Source organism: Eleginops maclovinus, chromosome 18, assembly GCF_036324505.1.
Source record: "Eleginops maclovinus isolate JMC-PN-2008 ecotype Puerto Natales chromosome 18, JC_Emac_rtc_rv5, whole genome shotgun sequence".
Taxonomy (NCBI): Eukaryota; Metazoa; Chordata; class Actinopteri; order Perciformes; family Eleginopidae; genus Eleginops; species Eleginops maclovinus.
Window position 1 is genome coordinate 17,140,165 of NC_086366.1, and position 20,510 is coordinate 17,160,674.

The window sequence follows — 20,510 nt, forward strand, 5'->3', positions numbered from 1 at the left end:
GAGATCACTATTTGATAATGCCTATGTGAATATCAAGAAGTTATAGATAGATAAATAGATAGATAGATAGATAGAATTACTTTATTGATCCCAATTTGGGAATTGTTTCTGTTGCAGCAGCATAAAAACAAGGCAGTGTAATTACAATAAAATAAAATAGCATTTAAAAAGAAAGTAAGAAATATACATTTGGGACAAAATGTACAGAAAATATTAAGAAAAACAGAATATAAAGCAGGATATTGTATGTATAAAAAGTGAAAAAGGTGTGGAATATTAAATAGAATAAATATAGAATGTACAGTATGGTTTAAGAAATAAATATAGAATGTACATTATGGTTTAAGAAATAAATATCGAATGTACATTATGATTTAAGAAATAAATATAGAATGTACAGTATGGTTTAAGAAATAAATATTGAATGTACATTATGATTTAAGAAATAAATATAGAATGTACAGTATGGTTTAAGTATCCAGTTATCCTCTTTGGTTCTCTCGAGGGTCAGGCTAACCCATCACTGAGTACCAATCATGTTACCCCTACTATTTATTTGTTTAGTGACTTGATTAAGCAGATTTATTTAAGGAATATGAAAAATGTAAAATTATAAATGCCTTAAAACTAGATTTTTGTCTCTACATTAAAGCTGTTCTCAATTTAGGGCCCTTATTATGACAGTTTACGTTGTGCTTTAGTGTTCAAAACAGTATTACTAAACAAATGTTTCCTTAATCAAATTACCTACAACTAATGGCCATGTGGTGAACCTGGAGCTTTGGGCCCCCTGAGGTTTTGGGCCCCCAGGCCAGCTGCTCCCTTGTGCAGCTGAACCAGCCTAGGTAGTAGTAATAGAACAATAATGTTGTCATCAAAAAGCACCTAAACGTACCAAAAGCTATTGATCCTATTTTAAATTAATGTTAAGTAGCTAATATGCATCTGCTAATTAAGTAAAACAGATAAATGTAGTGAAAATAGTTGGATAGATAGATAGATAGATAGATAGGTAGATAGATAGATAGATGGATAGATTACTGTACTCATGCTTAGGGTAATAAAGAACATCCATACATGAGGTTGCCATTGTGCAAGTATTGAAGAATTAAAAGCAGGCTGTATCCTACTTTTTTCTAACAATATTGAATTAGATCAGATTGAATGTCTTTAATTTTACACAGACCAAAATAACAAAAACACGTTTTATAGCTACTTCTGTATTGAGAAATATTGCCTCTGCTAATACTAAATCCAGTAGCACCAAGTCACCAAAACAAATGCTGGTGTCACTTTTACTCATTACATCTCAGAGGTTTCCAGTGTTGAAACAGAACAATTCAAATCAAATGGGGATGTTCGGGACTGTGTGTGTGTGTGTGTGTGTGTGTGTGTGTGTGTGTGTGTGTGTGTGTGTGTGTGTGTGTGTGTGTGTGTGTGTGTGTGTGTGTGTGTGTGTGTGTGCGTGAGTGTGTGTGTGCGTGCGCGCGCGCGCGTATTTGCGTGCGTAGGTTGCGCGTGTTTCTGTTTGTTGCCCTTGCAGCAGTGGTACAGCCCACGCGGATCGGTCACTATGGAGAGCAGCGAGGCAGCCAGAGAGAGCAGGACGAGCAGGAGCGAGGAGGACGGACAGATTGTGCCGGAGTGCACACACACACACACACACACTCACAGGAACCATGGAGAAAAGATCCCCGCCATCTAACGGACTGCAACTTTTAACAACACTTCTCACCTTTTACGGACTTACCTGTGAGTTAACTGTTTATTTGTCATTTTGAGAGGCCATTGTGAGAAGTTGCCATTCTGCTCGGAGTCTCTACCGTTAGTCACTGATTCAAACCCGGCTAACGTTGGTCCTCGTTGTGCGGGCTGTGTTCCGTTCAAAGCCTGCTAGCTGTATTCAGGCTAACGGTTCTGCTCTGTGGTTGTCCTAACTGTGTCGGTAGGAAAGTAATTTAGCAGCTGGCGTCGGTTCACAGTAAGCTTAACCTCTCTTGCACATTTTAACTTCGTTAACGTTAATAACAACAGTTTACCATACTCAGCAACTTCTTATGACACACAAGCTAACCTCAATTATAGTTTCATCCCATTTCTCCCTACGCGGGACAACAGATAGGTTTAACCGTAGCTTGTAGGCATACGCACATTTTTAGCCAAGGGTAGTTCCTCTAAGTCACATCATGACTTAGCTTACAATATATTCATCGAGGAGCAGCATTGATAAGTGCTGTATACACATATTATTGAGAATGTGTGTTGTGAGTGTCACTCATGGTGAGCGAAGAGCAGCTCCTTTGTGAAAACTTTGCCCGGTGGCTTTTGGATAGGGATGGGGGGGATACACGCTATTTGATAGAGTTGAGGAGAGGCAGCGCAGACCACCTCCGCTTTGGGCGTGAGAGTGGCAGGGGAAATTAAGACATATTACAGGGGAGGCACTGCAGTCGCTCAGTCTCTGGAAGTATTGACCTGCAGTTGGGCTGCATGTCAGTCCGAGCACCTTCCAGTCTCCGTACTGTCCCGACCTGTGCTTTGCACTATCCCAGTCCTGAGCTGGGATAACAATACATAACAGGCCTGCTAAGTCAAACAATGTTGGACACTACAAGCAAATGCCTCCCGGGAATGCCCCAATTGTTTTTTTCCTAATGAATCCAAGGGCAATACAAGTCTCCAATATGCCATGGTAGCAGTATCTTCAATGGACCATAAGACCTTTCTTGCACAAAAATCACAACATAAGTTCGGAAGCTGGCACCAGCTAACCTATGTCATTAAACTGACGAAACAGATTAATGAATCAGACATTTTTTTCATTTACTAGATAATCTCCTGGTGAATGAAACATGATAAAAATTTCAAAAAGATTTAGGAAACCCGCAAATAAATGAGAATGTAAAAGCTGGAGCCAGAAAATTAATCTTGCACCAATTTTCATATGAATTACTATTTACTCAGCTATTCTGTTAGTATAGCCATATACTGGCATTTCCATTTGCTAATAAAAAAGGTGCAGATATTCATTCTTTTGAAAAGCATCACTAAAAGCCCCCCCTCCAAAAAGTTTCAGTATGTGTGTCTCTACAGCTGCCATTGGTGCCAAATCTGTCTCTCACACACACACACACACACACACAGACACACACACACACACACACACACACACACACACACACACACACACACACACACACACACACACACACACACACACACACACACACAGTTGCAACACATGCTTTTTCAGAATCTTCTTCATACATTATTTTTCTGTCTGTAGCCACTAAACACTGGTTCATAAATCAACACAGTGAACTGATAAACAACACACTTGCAAACTAAGCTGATTGAAACATGTGCTGCTGTTTGGAGCCATGTGTGGGCAGGTTTTAGTTTAACTAGTCACCTCCACAGCCAAACAAGCTCATTATTAACACAGAGGGCAATCAAGACAGCAAAGGTTACTTTTGGTGTTGTGTTTGGAAAAGAATCCATACCATATGGTTGAAGACCATGTGGCTCAAGCCTTCTATTGTGCAGGGGTACTTTGATTCAAAAACATTCCTCGATAGTGGCATTTTCAGATTTGCTGTATGTAGACAGGGCTGTGAGGAGGGGATCCATTCAAGGCGTGGCTACGGGCTGTGAGGTCTGTAATTGAAGACCTTAGTTTTGTGGTCTTTTCTCTTGGGGCCGCATGATTCATAATATAAATAAATAATGTTGTAATGGAGCCACCTAAATTACAGACTCAAAACCGAAATAGATTTGAAAAAGGAAAAGTACTGACTGAGCAGATTTGTTCCCCTTATGTTAATGTGCTTCAGTGGTTTATTAATTGACAGCATGATGTAGCCAAGAAAGTAGGTTTGTCATTCAACATATAAATCCACTACAGCTTGTTCATTACAAAGCAAAGGCATATCAGGTCAAGGCTTTGAGAGTTTTATTTGAGGGAGGTATTCGGATAACCATTTTTTCCCCAAGATTTTCTGCAGGGCTTTCATTACAGAGACAGATTTGAAAGTTAGAGAGAGAGAGGATGACACGTGTAAACAGTACCCATGTCGGAATTAAATCCCTGTCTGTCGTAGCGACGACTGAGCCCCAGTACGTGTGTTTTCAGCTCCACCAGATAAACTGTTTGGCCCAACTATAATCTTTAATCTAGCAACAAAAGCTTCTGTCACACTGAATTTTGCTTGATTCACTTGATACTATTATCATTTGTCAACGATTAGCTATCTCAAAGTTAAGCATGACTTAAAGCATATCGATTGGTCCACTGACAAAAGATGCCTACATTTCACAAAAATGTTCCCTGTCTGGTGTTAATTATCCACACTAGTTGTTTTTTATTGAAATGATTTACAAGAAAGGGCATTAAAGTCAATTTGAGAATTTGTACCCACATCTGTGGGTAGCAGCTGTAGCATTCATCTGATCCTCTCATTTGATGTTAAATCTCAGCTGCGATGCAGCAGCCTGAACACTCCTAATCACATTAAATGCAGGCAGTGTTTTCTTTTTGAAAGAAGGCCATCAGCAGATGAGTGTGCTGCTTTATTGTGGGACATGGAGGCAGTGTGTGTGGGGTTCAGGGCGCAGGCTGTGGTCACCAGCTTCTGTTGACTCCACCCTTTGCTTCCTCTTCCCGACAGATGTGACTGTCAGAGGCTTTGTATGGCAAGCTGTTCCCTGGTGGTCTTTCAGTAAATTAAGAGCTGTAACCCCCACTTTTTGCTTATTCCTGGACTTGTCGGTAGAATGAATAAAAAGACACCGATGTTATACTGCAGTAAATTCTTTCATTACTTTAGCCCACTTTCCTTCAAAATTTCACACAGGACTGCCTGCACTTACCTGATTAAGTTGCACTAGAACATATACTGTGTATTTTATTTTAGGCTTTGAAGATGGTAGCAAATACTACTCGCTCAAATTAAAGTTACTCAACAGATTTACAAACAACTCTTCCTTGTTTGTTTCCCGTTGGGTGGCCTCAAATGTCCATTAGGGAAGATAAACATATTAGACTAAGCCTTTATTGGTTTAAGAATTCACAATACCGACAACTTCTAGGTGGTTACAGATGACTAAAGATTTCACTGTTAAGTCATTTTAAATCTTGCCTTGATGGATGAGACTGGCATTGTTATAATATAGTATATTTTTCTTATTGCCAGGAAATCCCATGAAAAGACAAAAACAGCAATGAATTGAATACCAGGCTACAACATGACTTATTCCTCCATTGTTGTCCAAAATAAATTAAAAACACATCAATCTACATTACCATGAACATGGCCTCTGTAGGTTATTTTGAGTCAATCCCACATTCCCAAAGCTGCATAAATACTAGCTAGCTCACAAAATGTGAGGTTATAGTCACTAACTAATGTTCTGCAAATTTAGTCTTGTTTCAGTTACGTTGGCTAAAAACTTTAGGGCTATAGGAAAAAATAACTTCTATGAAACTTAATATTTTGTACCCAGATTTGCATCTTCCACAGGAAATAATGGCTCTTGGAACTGGGTGCCACAGACAGGTTATGGACGTTGCAAATCATTGAGGGGCAGACTTAAACATTGTGGGGTTTGGTCTTTTATGTGGGATTTCATTGTGCTGACACAGAAATCCACCTTTAAGCGAACCTTCTGATTTATCTAGCAAATCACAGTATTTTGGTGGATTTTTTGTGTGTGTCTATTTCCTCCCCAGACCAAAATTGGGAGGAACCTGCCATTAGGACCAGGGTGCATTGGTAATTAGCCATTCAAAATTGTGGGGAAAAAGGGAACATGCAAAAAATATATAGGAAGCTAGGTGCTATTATTAGGGATGCTATTTTCACTGTTAGCCAGTAGCCTAGGTCTTGTCGACTGAATAAATCTTTAATAGGCAATTTACTGTTTCAATTACTGAGTCATAGGAAACTATGCGGTAAAAATGGCTTCCAGATATTTCCATGGATAATTAACTACTGTGAATGAACACAGGCGAACCTTTGGAAACAGGTTTTCCCTGCTGTTTTCAGGAATCAGGGTTTTTCCCTCAGGTTGGGGTCACTCTGATACACTGTGGCTTCATAGTCCATATTAAAGAGGTATACATGCAGGATGTGCACAGTCAGCACTTGTATCCCCCAGGAGGGGAGCGTCAGGGGTTATGGGAAACAGGTGTGGCTGCTTTCTACAGCTCACTCTTATTTGTTTCACTCATTCAGCTGTCAGGTGGTTATGATGTTTGGGAAGAGCACACAGTCTGTTGTATACGCTGACCCACCCCCTACCACCCAAGTGGAAGATTATTAACACTTACCAGTCAAATACAGGGTGGAGCTGACTGCAGCAAGTTAGCTTTCAGTTGTGTTGTCTTATTTGCTGGTACACAAGGAGTGATGACATACATTATACTGTAGCTAATAGAAGGAATTTAGGGTTTAAGCTGTTTTTGGCATATCTGAATTCCCCAGTGTTACGATCACCTATATCCTAGTTCGTAGCTCTCTGTGCACCTTGTTTATCGAGTGTCCATACTATGTTTTACGAATGATAATACTAGTTTAGCTCAACATATGTAGACCACATCTGAAAAGTCAGTCAACCAATGTTTTAGTTCACCTTTTCTGTTACATTTGTTTAAAAAATAGTTAACATACAACCCCGAAAAAAATTAAGAGACCACTTCAGCATTATCATCTTCTCCTGTTTTATTATTTATAGGTAAGTCTTTGGGTTAACTTTTTTTTTTTAGATAAGACGTTTTATTGTATTCTATAAACTACTGACAATTTCCCTCTGTGTTGGAATTCAAATTCATCAGACACTGGAATGGCTGCCATACATGTAGAGATAAAGATTTAAGAAACATTTGGAGTGGTCTCTTTATTTGTTCCGGAGCTGTATAACTTGATTTTGTAGTTTAAACACAGAAAGTATTGGACTCCCAGAGTCACCGGTTCAAAACCACAAGTGAGCAGGAAATGCTCTCTGCATGCTTTATTTACAGTAACAGAATAACTGATTATTGACAGTCCAAAACTGTTTCTGGTAGTCGAAAAGTGATCATATATCTAACTTTTTTTATCAGAAGTACAAGTTTTTAGGTTCTTTAACACACCCTCTGCTTTCATTGAGTGTGAGATAACATCAGACACCGAAACTGAGGAAGAGAGAGAAATGTCCCCTGGCTCTGAGTTCCCTGATCTGGCTTGCTGAGCAGCATGGTCCTTGATGCAGATATATTGCGGTAATGGCGTGAACAGGATTTTTGCACCACTGTGTCCCTTTCTGGTATTGAGCCAAATGTTTCTGTATTCCCCTGCCATCCCTGCTACACCCCCTGCGTCCACATTACCCCCTGCAGTTTACACTCCTCTGCTTTGGTGGCTGATGCCGTCTTCATTTTCATAAAAGCTGAATACCTTTAGCAAATAACAACAAATAGACTGCAGATGATGCTACTGTTGAGTGTGGATGTAGGGATAGAGGAACATAAGTGTAGAGTCATAAATGACTGCTGACAAACATGATGTTTAACGTGGGAGCTATTTTTTGCCTGTAAATGGGCTGTGAAAAGAATGTTAACAAAACAAGTGGCCAGTTCTATTCAAGGCTTGAAAACAATCTTAGAACAATAGATATTGCAAAACGGATTGAGTTACATTTTAAAGAGGAGGGGTCAGAGCTTAAAGATTGACTTAAAACAACCATGACCTGGATTAAATGAGGTACTACTGACTGTATATATACTCAAAATATTTGTCTTTAATGTCCAAATGGGCTTCATGTTATGGGAACACTATTTCGAACCAGACATGTAACCTGAGCACCAGAAACAATACACTGGTGTGTTGTCTTACTGGCTTTATGTGATGCTCCACAGACTTAAAACTGTGGGAGGGGGTGTGTAGTGCATTGCAAAGATGGGTGTGTTGACAATATTTCCCTTCGATTGAACTCTAGACGTTAGGGGTGGGCGATATGAGGTAAAACTCATATCACGATATGTTTCAGTGTCCAGACGATATCGATATTATATCACGACATATGAGGGGAAAAAATCTGAATCACATTTGAATAGCCCTTCTTAGTGAAATGACATTAGTTGAGGCAAAATATGTATTTTAACATCATAAATCGACTTGGCTTACTTCGCCGTAAACTCTCTCCCGACATTCCAAGTAAAGTTGAGGCAGGCATTTCTGGCTGAAGTACTTGCGGCTCGGGATCTCGTACCTTGGGTCCAGAGTTTGAAGTAACGTTTTGAAACCCACTTTCTCCACAGTTTGGATGGGTACCATGTCCTTCGCAATGTGATGGGTTATAGCCTCCGTGATGTCTCTCCATTTCTTGCTTGTCCGCTCATAGCGAGTACCGGCAGCGAATGATGTTTGTAGTGATTGCTGAAGCGATTGAGTGGAAGTCTGGCTTGTCTTTGGTCGAGCTCCTGGGCTGATTGCTTCTCGCATTTTGATGCAATCTGCATATTCTCGTACATGCATCGTTTTAAGGTGATTTAATAAATTGGTGGTGTTTCCACCTTTCGCTAAAACAGCACGGCGACACAATTTACATAAGATATTTTTTTGTTCGAGGTCGGAGATCTTAAAACCGAACCAGTTCCACACGGCAGAGGTGCCCCCTTTCTTTTTCACCAATTTGTCATCCTGCACCTGGGTATTCTTTTCTGCCTGTTGACTCATCTTTAATTTTCAATGTCTTTTCTTTCTTCAATGTCTTCTTCTTCGTCGTCGTCTTCGTCTTCTTCTTCTTCTTCTTGTTTTGGATCCACTATTGCTAGCACTACTTCCGCGCAGCAAAAAATGCTTGCAACGTCCGCTCATAAAAATAGGTCTACACCGTAAATCCTCAAATTGTGGCCGAGTGCTTTTATTTACTTAGGCTGCACATCGCTCTGGCCTTTATTTGGGGCAGGCTTGTATATGGACCAGGCCTTTATTTCTTGCTTACCTTCTGTTGTATTGCTTAAATCAAATAATGGGCATAATTACAGTAGGCTAATATCATTCACTGCATATGCATTTAGCGTTGTGCATCTCCTCACTGAAAAACCATTCCGCTCAAGCCAGCCCCTGCTTGCTAGAAGTTACGGGGGAAAAGATTTCCAAAACTTTGTTCTAAACACGCTATTATGCTTATCGCAGACTAAAAAAATCCGTTTCACATCTACATTCATGATTCTACTAGACATCGTGATGTCCTAAAATAATGTCATGATTTTGATCGTTTAAAGTTGCTTTCGCGTTGCCTGTGGAGTCTGGATTGTTCAGACGTCTTGCATGCCCTTATAAGGAGCTCGTGGAGCGTTTTTTGTATGGAAATTAGGTGCACGAGAACTCTGTGCACAGCTGTTTTAGGAACACGTCCAGGCATTCATTAATCCAGCGGAGATCTGTTGTTAGGTTAATCTTCCGAAGCCCGTTTGAATATACTTCAGAAGACAAAGAATGTTCGACAATGCGACCCAATATGAACGCCAATTTATGAATACCACGGTATCAACGATATCTCAAAATTGATATCATGGCGCAGCACAATACCGGTTTTTACTATCATACCGGTATATCGCCCACCCCTACTAGACGTAGTCGTACCAGATGCAGGGCAATATCATTTCATCATACAGTATACAATGCCATTGGTCAAGCATTTTGCATGTTTTTGTGAGGAGTCCAATCAGCTGTGATTTTCTTCTTAATCCCAAATGACCTAGGCTCCTAAATCTCCTTGTTCCCACTGTTGCAAGTGGGTGGTAAGTGAAAATCAAGAGTCGTGTTTTAATCTGTTGCAGAAACAGAGTGAGGGTGTGTGTCGGGAAAAGTGAATGTGCCGGGAAAACGAACAATCTCTGACCAGGATAATGCTGCTGAAATGCCACACTGACCAATTACTGTTTCTGTTGCCCATCGTACACAGTACAGAGGTTGTTTTTGTTGGACTGTGTTACTTCCTCTGTAATTGTGAAGCACTTTCCTCTTTCAATGTTTTTCTATACCTTACATCTGATCATTTCCTCGGAGGGAGCTGCATCCAGAGTTAGTGAGCTTAAGTTGTAATTTAAACGTTTTAGTTAAGTTGTTAAGCAATGCTAGTAGAACGGCAGAGTTCAGATATTTAGTTACAATTTAAATTACAATTAAAGCTCACTGTTCTTTGGACCACATAACACAATCGTTAAGCTTCCAGGCCGCATTCTGAGGACATAGTTAAGATTAGGTGCGTGCTTGTCAGGTGTAACACTTAAAACAAAGCCTATTCATGTTTCATTCAATAAAACATATACAAATAGCACTATTTTAACATAAGTTCCTTGCATTTGGTCATACATCTTACTTCGTAGCAGTATATTATTCACCTTCTACCAGTGCTCTCAGCTCTATTTCTCTCTCAACAATACAAAGACCTATTAAACTACTCCAGTGTGCAGATTACATGGGACAACAACACGTAGACCCCTTTTAAAAGGGGTTGTTTGCATACAAGAAATCTAAAATTGGAGAATGATGGGAATTACTTTAAAAGAAAACAGTGGAATTCCCACTGGGGTCTCTTTGGCATGTGGGAAACTATGTTTCCATTATGTTGGATCAGCCTAATGAAAGTACAGTAGCCCTTTTAGACCCAGCGAAGGGCAGTGGAGTCTGTGATTAGCACAGACTCCATTCTCTCTTCTCAGCAAAGCTCCACCCCCCCACCACCGCCACCCAACAAGGGCCTGGTCTATTTCTGTCCTCATGAATGAAAGTTGAGACTGGATTTATAAGATTTAATTTCAAAGGACAGTGTGACCTGTAAATTGTGGTAAAAACAACATGTGTATTTAAACATTTTCTGATGGTCTATTATGAATCCCTCTAAGCTGCCCAATGTGTTAATGTAGGGTTCATTCTGGGTTTACACAAATGATTTCTCTCATCTTTTTCCGTACTTATTAGCAGCACGGTTGTGTGGGACTCTTTGATGGGGTCTTTGCAGTGGGGATGCGAGACTTACAGTACGTGGAGTGTTGGACCTTGAAGTCTCCTCCCATAGTTGCCTGTCAGTGCCATCTTTGTTTGGCATGATGTTAGATTTGAGCGGATGCTGTGAATAATTTACCAAAATCAATTAAACAGATACTAGGCCAACCATAAAAGAGCTGAAAGTATAAAGGCTCCAGTTGTCTTTGAGTGATGTCTGGCTAATTGTTTTATGTAGTATATGTCTAAACATTCATTCATGGCTGTCAGCTTCTGAGACAAGATAAAGGTTTCTTTTGAGAGCAGTCAGCTAGGCCTATCTAAAAGAGGACAGGAGAGGATGTTCTTGATGAGCTTGCAGACCCTGACATAAACAACAATTCTACCCAAGTGCATTTTTTAACACCACTGTGGTGTGATCCTGAGTGCCCTGCGGTCTCTATTAGCATTAACGTGTCAGGGATGTCATACACTTAGGCTCTAATTGACAAAGACCCCTATTGTAGCTCCTCCACCTAAAATTAAAACTCCCAAAATGAAGTTACCTATTCACACTGCAGCTTGAACAAATTCCTTCCCTTGCTTCCTGTGACCATCTGGGACCATTCCAAAAGACAATTCCACAAAAAAGTACTTCCTGTCATGCATTTTCTTTTGAAAAATAACATTGCTGCCCACCTCCGTGTCCACAGCGCTGTGTTCAGAGAGTGAAATACCTCAAACCCCCACAACAAACAATAACAAATCCCACACAATAAGGCAGGATGCTGTAGGAGTGTTTGCATTGCCTTGATACTCGGTGGCAGACCTTCACAGTTCCACAGCAGAGTCGAGTGGACTCTGATGAGAGGTTGTAACCGACCCTGACGCTTTGTATGTCAACACTATTGATCTTCTTCTTTTACGCATGGATCTTTAATCAAATGTGACCTGGAAGGGGAGAAGTCCACATTGCTATGGGAGAGCAATGAAAACGGGCTTTTGAAGAGGATGGTGATGTGTGAAAGAGGCCTGCACGCCCCCTTTTTAAAGGCCTGTCAGCCTGTGTTTGTCTCCACCATGAATCAGCCCACTGAAAAAGCCTCACACCCTCACAGGATACAATGATAGGAAGGAAGGGTGTAGATTAGCGCTGGTGTTGGGACTAATGTTTCTTTCACACTGCACAAATATTTCTTACGATAAAGACGTGCTATAAAACAGGCGATACACAAATTGGCCTTTCCTGTCTCCTACTGATTGAGACTGAGTTATAGGCGTCACAAAAAATAAAGCAACGGTCTGCGGTCCTGTGTAAGGCACACAGGCATTGTCTGTTTTCTTTTCCCGGTCACCTCTTTAGAGAATAACAATACCAGACAAATAGCCCCACACCTCCTATTGACTTCTTTGAGTTTCTAGTGTTTAAAGGCTCATACATCTCTAAGAAAAAGCATTGAGACCTAGAGAGCTTGCCTCTGGGCTGGGAACGGATGCTGTAGTGGGCATAAGTCCATTGAGATATTACTGAAAAGCTAATTGTTTTATGACTTACAATAGTCATATATCAATCCATATTGCTTGACTGTTTTTGTGAGGAGTTGGCATGGTTTGCCAAAGCAGTTTTTCAAATCCTTTTTTTTTTTTAATGTGACCTTGGAATCAGATGGAAATGTAATGGTCAGCTAATGTTGTGATTTGCCTGTACTAAAGTAAGGGTCTTTATAGCAAGGAATGAATCACTGCACTCATTAAACAGTAATGAAACACTGCCCTTCAGCCTGTGTTCACCTCCTATACACACTTGAAAAGTACAGAAGCAGGGAAGAGGGTGAGGACTAGGCTAGTAGAATGACAGCTAGCCAAACATACCTTCCACCAGTTATAGATACAGCTGTTTGATCGTCATACCAAACATTTATTATTAAAAATGAACAGTTCAAAGTGTATTTATTTACTTTACAAGATGAATGTGCTTCTTAACTCAACGTAAATAGTTACTTTAGTGAGATCTAAACTATGTAGGTTATCATAAACAATAGATATGATGGCCAAAGATGTCAGAAAACCTGCCATCAATCAGCCCAGGACCTAAATACTTCTGCTCAGAGTCGGATAACATGACATTATAAAGTGTGCCCAATAGAGTGGTGATTTTTGTAGGCCGACCCGGAAGTAAGCTGCGCATGGGTTCCCACGACAAAAAAGCAATGCGATTTCTCCATAGGAGTTTGGAATATTGTAAAAAATAAGATCTGTGGAAAACGAACCTGTTTGATAAATGCACGTTTTGTTCAGCCGGATAATCTCCACAGGTCTACCCTACTTTTATCATTTTTGAACCATAAATCTAATCGCCAGAAGCAAAATGCTAACGTTATGCTATAAACGAACTACAGACAAGTATAGCAGGGTCGCACAACTTCAACGTCACGTAAAACTAAAGTGTTGAAAACGTAAATTTCCAAAATACAGATTCAAAATTGTCCAAGTTGAAGCGTTTGTTTTAAGAGTTTGCAAGAGCACAGGTACTTGCTTTCAAGCAGAACAGGGGCAAACAAACTTAGTGGGAGTGTTTACGTGTTCGGCGTAATGACACACAACATCTTCTACAACTTCTATAGTCCCACTTGTTAACAACTGTCAGACACGTAAACTCTTCTAAAATCACCAGTGGGGGGGGGGTCACTGCTGATGTATTTAATGTCGTAAAACAAAACGTGATCAATCTCCTAAACTTGTGTCAACCAACCTCAGACTTTATTTCAAGCTATTTTCCAAAATCCTACGGAGAAATCCCATTGACTCTGAGACGAGGCAACCGGAAGTGGTAAAATGCTAACTCACTTCCGGGTTTTAGGACTCGTTCCTGCACCACTCTATTCAACCATCGTGTCTGTGTAGTGCACACCCAACATGTTGCATTTGTATCAGTAGTTTTTGTTTTCATGGTGTGAACACTGTTGCCCAGGTCTTCTAACCAGCTCACTCCTACTTCCTCTGCCTTACTCCTTGCTCTGTGTCCTTGCCTCACTATATTCCTTTCTGAATGCTGAGCACTCAGTTTCCTCTCGCTTTAAACCACACTCCCTCCTGCACAGATCTCATGTCTGCATTCTTCTCTTGTGAGGTCTGCAGATCAGTCCCCCATGAGTGCTGTTTGACATGGTAATCTATGCATGGAGTTTGTCTCCATGATCATGACATATTGTCTATTGTGTTGCTGCATTTGGAAGTCTCCGGCCTCAGATCCCTCCTGTCTCACACGGCTCTGACACGCATCTCTAGCCAGGAGACACAGCGTCCTCCTTTGGGGAAGTCAGGCCCGAAGCTGGGTCAGGTCTGGGTAGGTGGAGATCTTGGCTCATCGAGTGGCCGACGTGGAATGTTTGAGTCGGTTGCTAGGCAAAGAGGAAGGTTTTGATTTACCATTGTGTCCGCGCAGCAGCTTGTCGCAATTAGTGATGTCAGGAGGGAGAGAAACAAATATGAAGCATTTCTTCAAAGGCCAAGCATTTCCTTCCCATGAGTTCATTCTTTCCTTGGGTTTCTCAAGGAAAAAAGGGGGCAAAAGTGCAGCCTATTTTCTCAAGTCAAATTAGATTTTTACAGGCCAGGGTTCTTCCTGTTCTCTGGGTGGGTTGAATAAATGTGTTGCAAAGTATCAAAACATGACACAGCAATTAGATTTGTCATCTTCTAAACATTTTGAAACATATTGTTTTCCTGGATGTAACAGAAAACCAGCAATGAAACTAGTGACAGTCCTTAGCTGTGCCTGTATGTCTCGATGAAACACCATGACAGCGTTTTGTTTAGCGACTGCTTACACTTTATTTGCCGGCTGTATTTTAGATAATATTTCACAGAGCTGTGGCTGTGTTCTTCACAGTCCCAGCCTCACAGTGCCAAGTTTCCCCACTCTCCTCCTGGCTTTAGGTATCCCATGCAGAGGCCATCTGTCTCTCCTCCCATAATGGTAAGGGTGGAGTCCTCTTAAAGCACTAACCCCCCCCCCCCTCCTTTCTGTCCCTCCTTTCCTACATACTCCCAAATGCTCACTGTAAAACAAACAGAACATAGCATGGATGGAGTTTAGTTTCTCTGTATGCTTTGACAGGCCTGAAAGCTGACACACTGAGAGAGACAGACTGCGTTCGGTAGCAGTCGGAGTGTCGTGTCAGGTAGCTGCAGTATGTGGAGCATGTTGGGGAGAAGGAGCCTGGACTGAGACACGTGTCTTCATGCATCAACACAATGTCACGCATGCCAGGCATGTTAGTTTACCACTCAGACAACAAGTGTTGCAGGAGGATTTTATCAGCATGACTACCAGTTAAATATATATATTTGCTAACTTTTATCTTTCTGTCAAGCTTTTAACATTGCAATATATTTTTATTAAAACAGTTGCACTAGTAAGGTGACAACAATCAGCTGTCAGGGCAGCTCAGATGACCAGAGAATACAGAATGCAAAACCCACACGGCTCTGACCCTGATTCTCCCCCACAGCAGTGCACAGGACTCCAGACGCAACGCAAACACCGGGTAACACATTCACATCATAGCAGTGTGGGCTTTTTTTAGACCAGGTCATGATTCGAAGGTGGGGAAAAGATGTAATTGAAACCCTACATTATCTCTGAGAAATGGAATCTTAAGCGACTCTCCCAAGTGTCTTTCCGATTGAATGGCAAATATGGCCGGCAGAGTTCAATGCTTTAGTTTAATAGGTTGAGAGACTAAATACCGGTCAGAACTGTGCTGGATTAGTTTACAGTGTAAGGCAAGAAACACAAGTAAAATATTTAGAATATGTGGGTCAGTAGAGAAACAAACAAACAGCAAAGCCAGAGTGTTATAGCACAGCATGGAACTTCACAACACAATGCAACATGCATTTAGGAGCAGACATTCAAACAAAATGCTCTGACTCACATGGGAGACACACATTTTGGAAAGAGAAATTTTGTGTGTGTGTGTGTGTCTGTGTGTGTGTGTGTGTGTGTGTGTGTGTGTGTGTGTGTGTGTGTGTCTTTGTGAAATTACAGGGGACGTAATGGAGCACGGGGAGCCTCAGCCTCCTTTGGCTATATTCCTCACAAACCAAGATAGCATTGCTGTGGCTTACCGCTCACATTCATGCCAGCGACTCAAAATACCAGCCAGAGGACCACTTTTTTATAAGCTTTACTCCATACACATCCGAGACTACGTATGAAATGGAAATTTATAGCCCCCAAATATAGCTTACTCCGAGTGTAAACCGTGTCAGGAAAACTGAGGCGTACTGTTTGAATATTGTGAATGAATTCAACCATTTGTTTTACATTTACAAAGCAAACATTTTCACATTTATTGTGGATCTGCTCCATCATTCACTTTTGAGGTGTCTTGATAAGTATTCAAGCATACGTCTAACAATGGCTCATTTGTGTGATAATGCTCACAGAATAAACTTGGATAGACTTGGATATTTTTGTTCCCATTCATGGCTCGAGGCATAACCTGTAATTTAGGATTTATTTCAGGTTAGGTTTGCAAGATACTGCATTCATTCCCTCTGAGCTGGTTGTTTTTGTTTTCTTCTGCTAGAAGCACGTTTATCAACTGTGACAGGCAGACGAGTGTCGATGCAGTGTTCACATCAGAAACACTGAATCATTCAGCTTTTTAGCTACATCTCATGGTTACGGACCTGTGTGCTTTTTTTCTCATGCTCATACAGTCTTGACTTTCTCTCATGAATTACAGCCTTCAATTAGCTATTATCGTCCAAACCAACTTTACATGTTGCATTACTTTACGTAAAAATAACGTATATGAAATAAAAGGTTAAAAAAAAAAAACTGCGGTGTTCTTCAAGTCAGATTAAGGGCCTAATGAAAAGCGGGTATAAAACCAAATTGCTTGTTTTGTTTCATCTCCTTCCAGTGATTTTTCCCCCTGTTCCTGCTTGAAAGGTGCTCTGACAATTAGCGAGGGGGACAGTCTGAGTGTCCTGCGGTGAAAGTGTGTTGCTTATTAAGAGGGAAAGCAGAGCACTCAGAATAACCGCGATGAAGTCTGGTCGTTTACCCCAGGAGGAACATGTCTAAAACTAATCTGGCGGTTATTGTGACTCTTGGAATACTTGGTCGATGATGAGTGACAGGAATAAATGCAAACATCATGAATGTAAATGTATCAAGAGCCTCTCTCCTGGCGCGTTGCAGCTACTTTTGATTATTAATCTCTCTTTTATCTGTCACAATGGCCGTGGTAAAATTAACAGTTCAAATTCAATCTTGATTTGGATTCACAGATAATTGTATTCCACCGAGAACACAAAGTGTACATAGGAGATTTTGTGTAGTTTAATTAAAGCTTCAGCGATGATCCCGTTGTTTATCTGAATCTGATTTCTGTTGTGTTTCCTCAGCAGATGCCAGTGGGAACCAGGTGTATGTTCCTGAGAAAGTGAACGCCGTGCTGGGGAAGAACATCACTCTGGGCTGCAGAATAGAGGTGGGCTCCAACCTCACGCAGAGCTCCTGGGAACGCCGTCTCCCTTCAGGCACCATTACCTTGGCAGTGTTCAACCCTGAGTTTGGAACTTCCATCTCCCCAGACTACACCAAGCGCATCTCGTTTGTGTCCCCCTCTGTGCGAGATGCTACCATCACTATTGAAGGAGCTGGCTTTGCAGACGTCGGGTCTTACACCTGCAAAGTGGTTACATTTCCTCTGGGCAACACACAAGCATCAACCTACGTAAATGTTTTAGGTAAAGTATAGCTCTGTCACTTCCTTTCTTATTGTGTTAAGTGCTTCTTCAGGCAGTTATTTCATCTCACTTTTCAAAGGAGGGCACGGTTGGTTGTGATTAGGCAAAGCTCAGGTGGTTACTAAGTGTTTGCCCTGGAGGAACAAACAACTCCCTGAAGCCACCTAGCTTTTTAAATAACTACCTGGACACAGCCCCTTCTACATTTAAATCCCCATAGGAATCTGCAGCTGTGTAGAAGCTGTTTTGGTGTGGTCCAGCTCACCTCACTCCCCCCAGTGTCACTCACTGTGAAATACTGCTCTGTAAGGTTTAAATGAATTTCTCCTTAAGGTCCTCCATGAGGCCACTTGCATGCAAATCACACATGAATAGTCATATGGAATATACAGAGTCTCCTCATGTAAACAAAGTGCAGAAAGTTCAGAGGCCCAACAACAAGTTAATTGCAGGGTGTGATAGGGAGTAACTCTCATGACATTCACTTGCATCCAAACAGGGTTGAAAAAAATCCTACATGGTAACAGTCAGTTAAAATTTCAATGTGCAGCTAACCCCCCGAGGCAGGGAGCATTGTTGTCAGCTCTGCTCTCTTTACCCTTTGTCACTCATTTTGAAATCATACCCCATGCTAAGTAATTGGCATTTGTGAAGCTCTCACGGGCATTGAACGAAGCAGATGACAAACTTGGCAATCTTGAGTGAAATAAATGATATTCTTTTAACTTCTTCATAATCTGACTTTGTAACAATGCCTTCTTTAGTTTAATGTTGAGGCTTTTTGCCTTTCCTTGATACTGTAAACCCAACAAAAAACATGCATAAATAAATGCTGTATACAATTATAAACATGCTCTATCACTGGTGTTGCATTCTGCAGCTTATTGAGTTACCCTCTCTCAGAGCTGGAACTTTCTCTGTGGTCAGCGCGTATGTTTCAAAGTCTAATTTGGTGGTTAGATTGCACTCAGGCAGCGTTGAGAGTCAGAGATTGCTCTGTAGGCAGGAGTTTCTTGTCTCCCACCAGAGACTGGAGGAGGTACATTTAGTGCTGCTGTGACAGCCGCTGTGTCTGGGACCTCACAGAGTTCAGCTACACCTTGCCCTCCTCTCTCAGCTGCTTCTCAGCCAATCGTTTTTTAATGGCTCACACAAACGCAGATGTACACCCATACACAAATACATACTTTACAATTCAGACGTAATTAGGGTGTGATTATGTTAGAAATACATGTCTTGGCAATTAGATATATGGGTATAGAGTTATTTTCTTAAAGATTGAACATCACAATTAACAGACCTAAACTAAGCAGATCCCAAGGCAGCGATGAAGATCTGATTCCTCATCTGTACTTTTTTATTCATAATTAATTTGAGAAATGAAAACATGACTGCACCCCTAAAAACATTCTGGACAACGTGTAAGCATATGTGCAATATAGACGAGCATATTGTTCTAATATACAGAATGTTGCGTGTTGTATTTGTATACTGAACTCCAAGTTTTAATTGATATTTATACTTTGAGGTTTGGGAGATAGCACTGTTCATTCCTTTCTAATGAACTAAAGTAAAGCGATGAAAACCCTCCAATAATAGACCTTAGTCACGACACATCATAATGATTAACAGGTGCCGTACACATTGACTTATTTTCCAAATGTACACTCTTGAAACAAACCTTGTCCTGTATTTAATCATGAAACACGTATCACGCGATATTTTCTCTGGCTCAACGCTTTCTCGCTTTCCTCTTCAGCTTCTATGAACCCAAGCCTTTAAAGAACACTTCAGCAGGAAGCACGCTCCAATATAAGCAACAGGAAGGAACCACAGGAGGGAAATATGACACATAAAGTGAATGAATTAGAATGACCCTTTGTTTTGAAGTGCTGAACAGCAATTGCTTTACCTAAAACAAAACATGTAGACACACAAATATGGCAAGGCAGATTTAATTAATTCAAGCTTAATCTTCAAAACACTTTTATTAAGAAAGAAGTCTGTTCATTAATGTGGCAAATAATGTAGTTTCTATCTTTGTCAGGTCATTAAATTGAGGAATCAGCCCCACAGAGAGATGGCTGGAGTTGCTTAAGCACCAAAGCCAGAATCTGATGAGGATCATAGTTTATCTGTGGTGAGAAATGGATCATTTCTCCTTTTAGTCTATTCAAATAAGACTGAACTTCCCCACAGTTTCTATGAAGCATGTGTCATGAAGCTTTGTTTGCTTGCATTTCAAAATATTTGTCCTAAATCTTATATTTTCTTATTCTGTTACCTATCAGCTCATGGGCCCAGCTTTAGCTTTTGCACTGTTCATTATAGTTGTTACAGTTCACTGGCTTTCTTTCCTTCACAGCATTCAAAATCTAAAGCCAAAAAGATGCCTGTTCTTTTACAAACTGCTATACATCATTATTTGGAAAGTTACTGCCAATTTATAGGTTTTTAATGCTAAATCCTCCTGTAAAAATGTCCAGGCGTGATGCATGACTCGCGAAGATCCAGTTAAATCCCGTAATTCTAGGGGTTCCCACTCTGACGTCAGTGTACCGTGTGCATATGTGAATCGGTGTGTATGTGGGCGGGAAAGGGCCGATGCAGCTGAAGGTACGCTGAAGGGAAATCGTTATCCTTTCCCCTAAAGCATTTCCACTCATCCAAAGTGTTCCCCTCCCTTCCTGACAGCAACTCCAAATTAACACGTCTCTCTGATTTAGTTATTCTAAAGCTTTGGCCAACTCGCCTCTTAACATAGAGCAGCTC

At 40.9% G+C, this 20,510-nt stretch overlaps 1 protein-coding gene across 2 annotated transcripts in view; it reads left to right on the forward strand.

Annotated features, from left to right (window-relative positions):
• Nucleotides 1-1,551: 1,551 nt before the first annotated feature.
• The window catches only part of nectin3a (nectin cell adhesion molecule 3a), a 29,728-nt gene continuing 10,769 nt past the window's right edge, over nucleotides 1,552-20,510 (forward strand). Inside the window, exons 1-2 of one of the 2 annotated variants that reach the window (XM_063907733.1) lie at nucleotides 1,552-1,752; nucleotides 17,394-17,738. In XM_063907733.1, the coding sequence (XP_063763803.1) occupies nucleotides 1,680-1,752; nucleotides 17,394-17,738 (418 nt within the window). In that variant the 5' untranslated portion in view covers nucleotides 1,552-1,679. The remainder of the gene's footprint in view (nucleotides 1,753-17,393; nucleotides 17,739-20,510) is intronic. The other variant, XM_063907734.1, reaches the window with a different exon arrangement.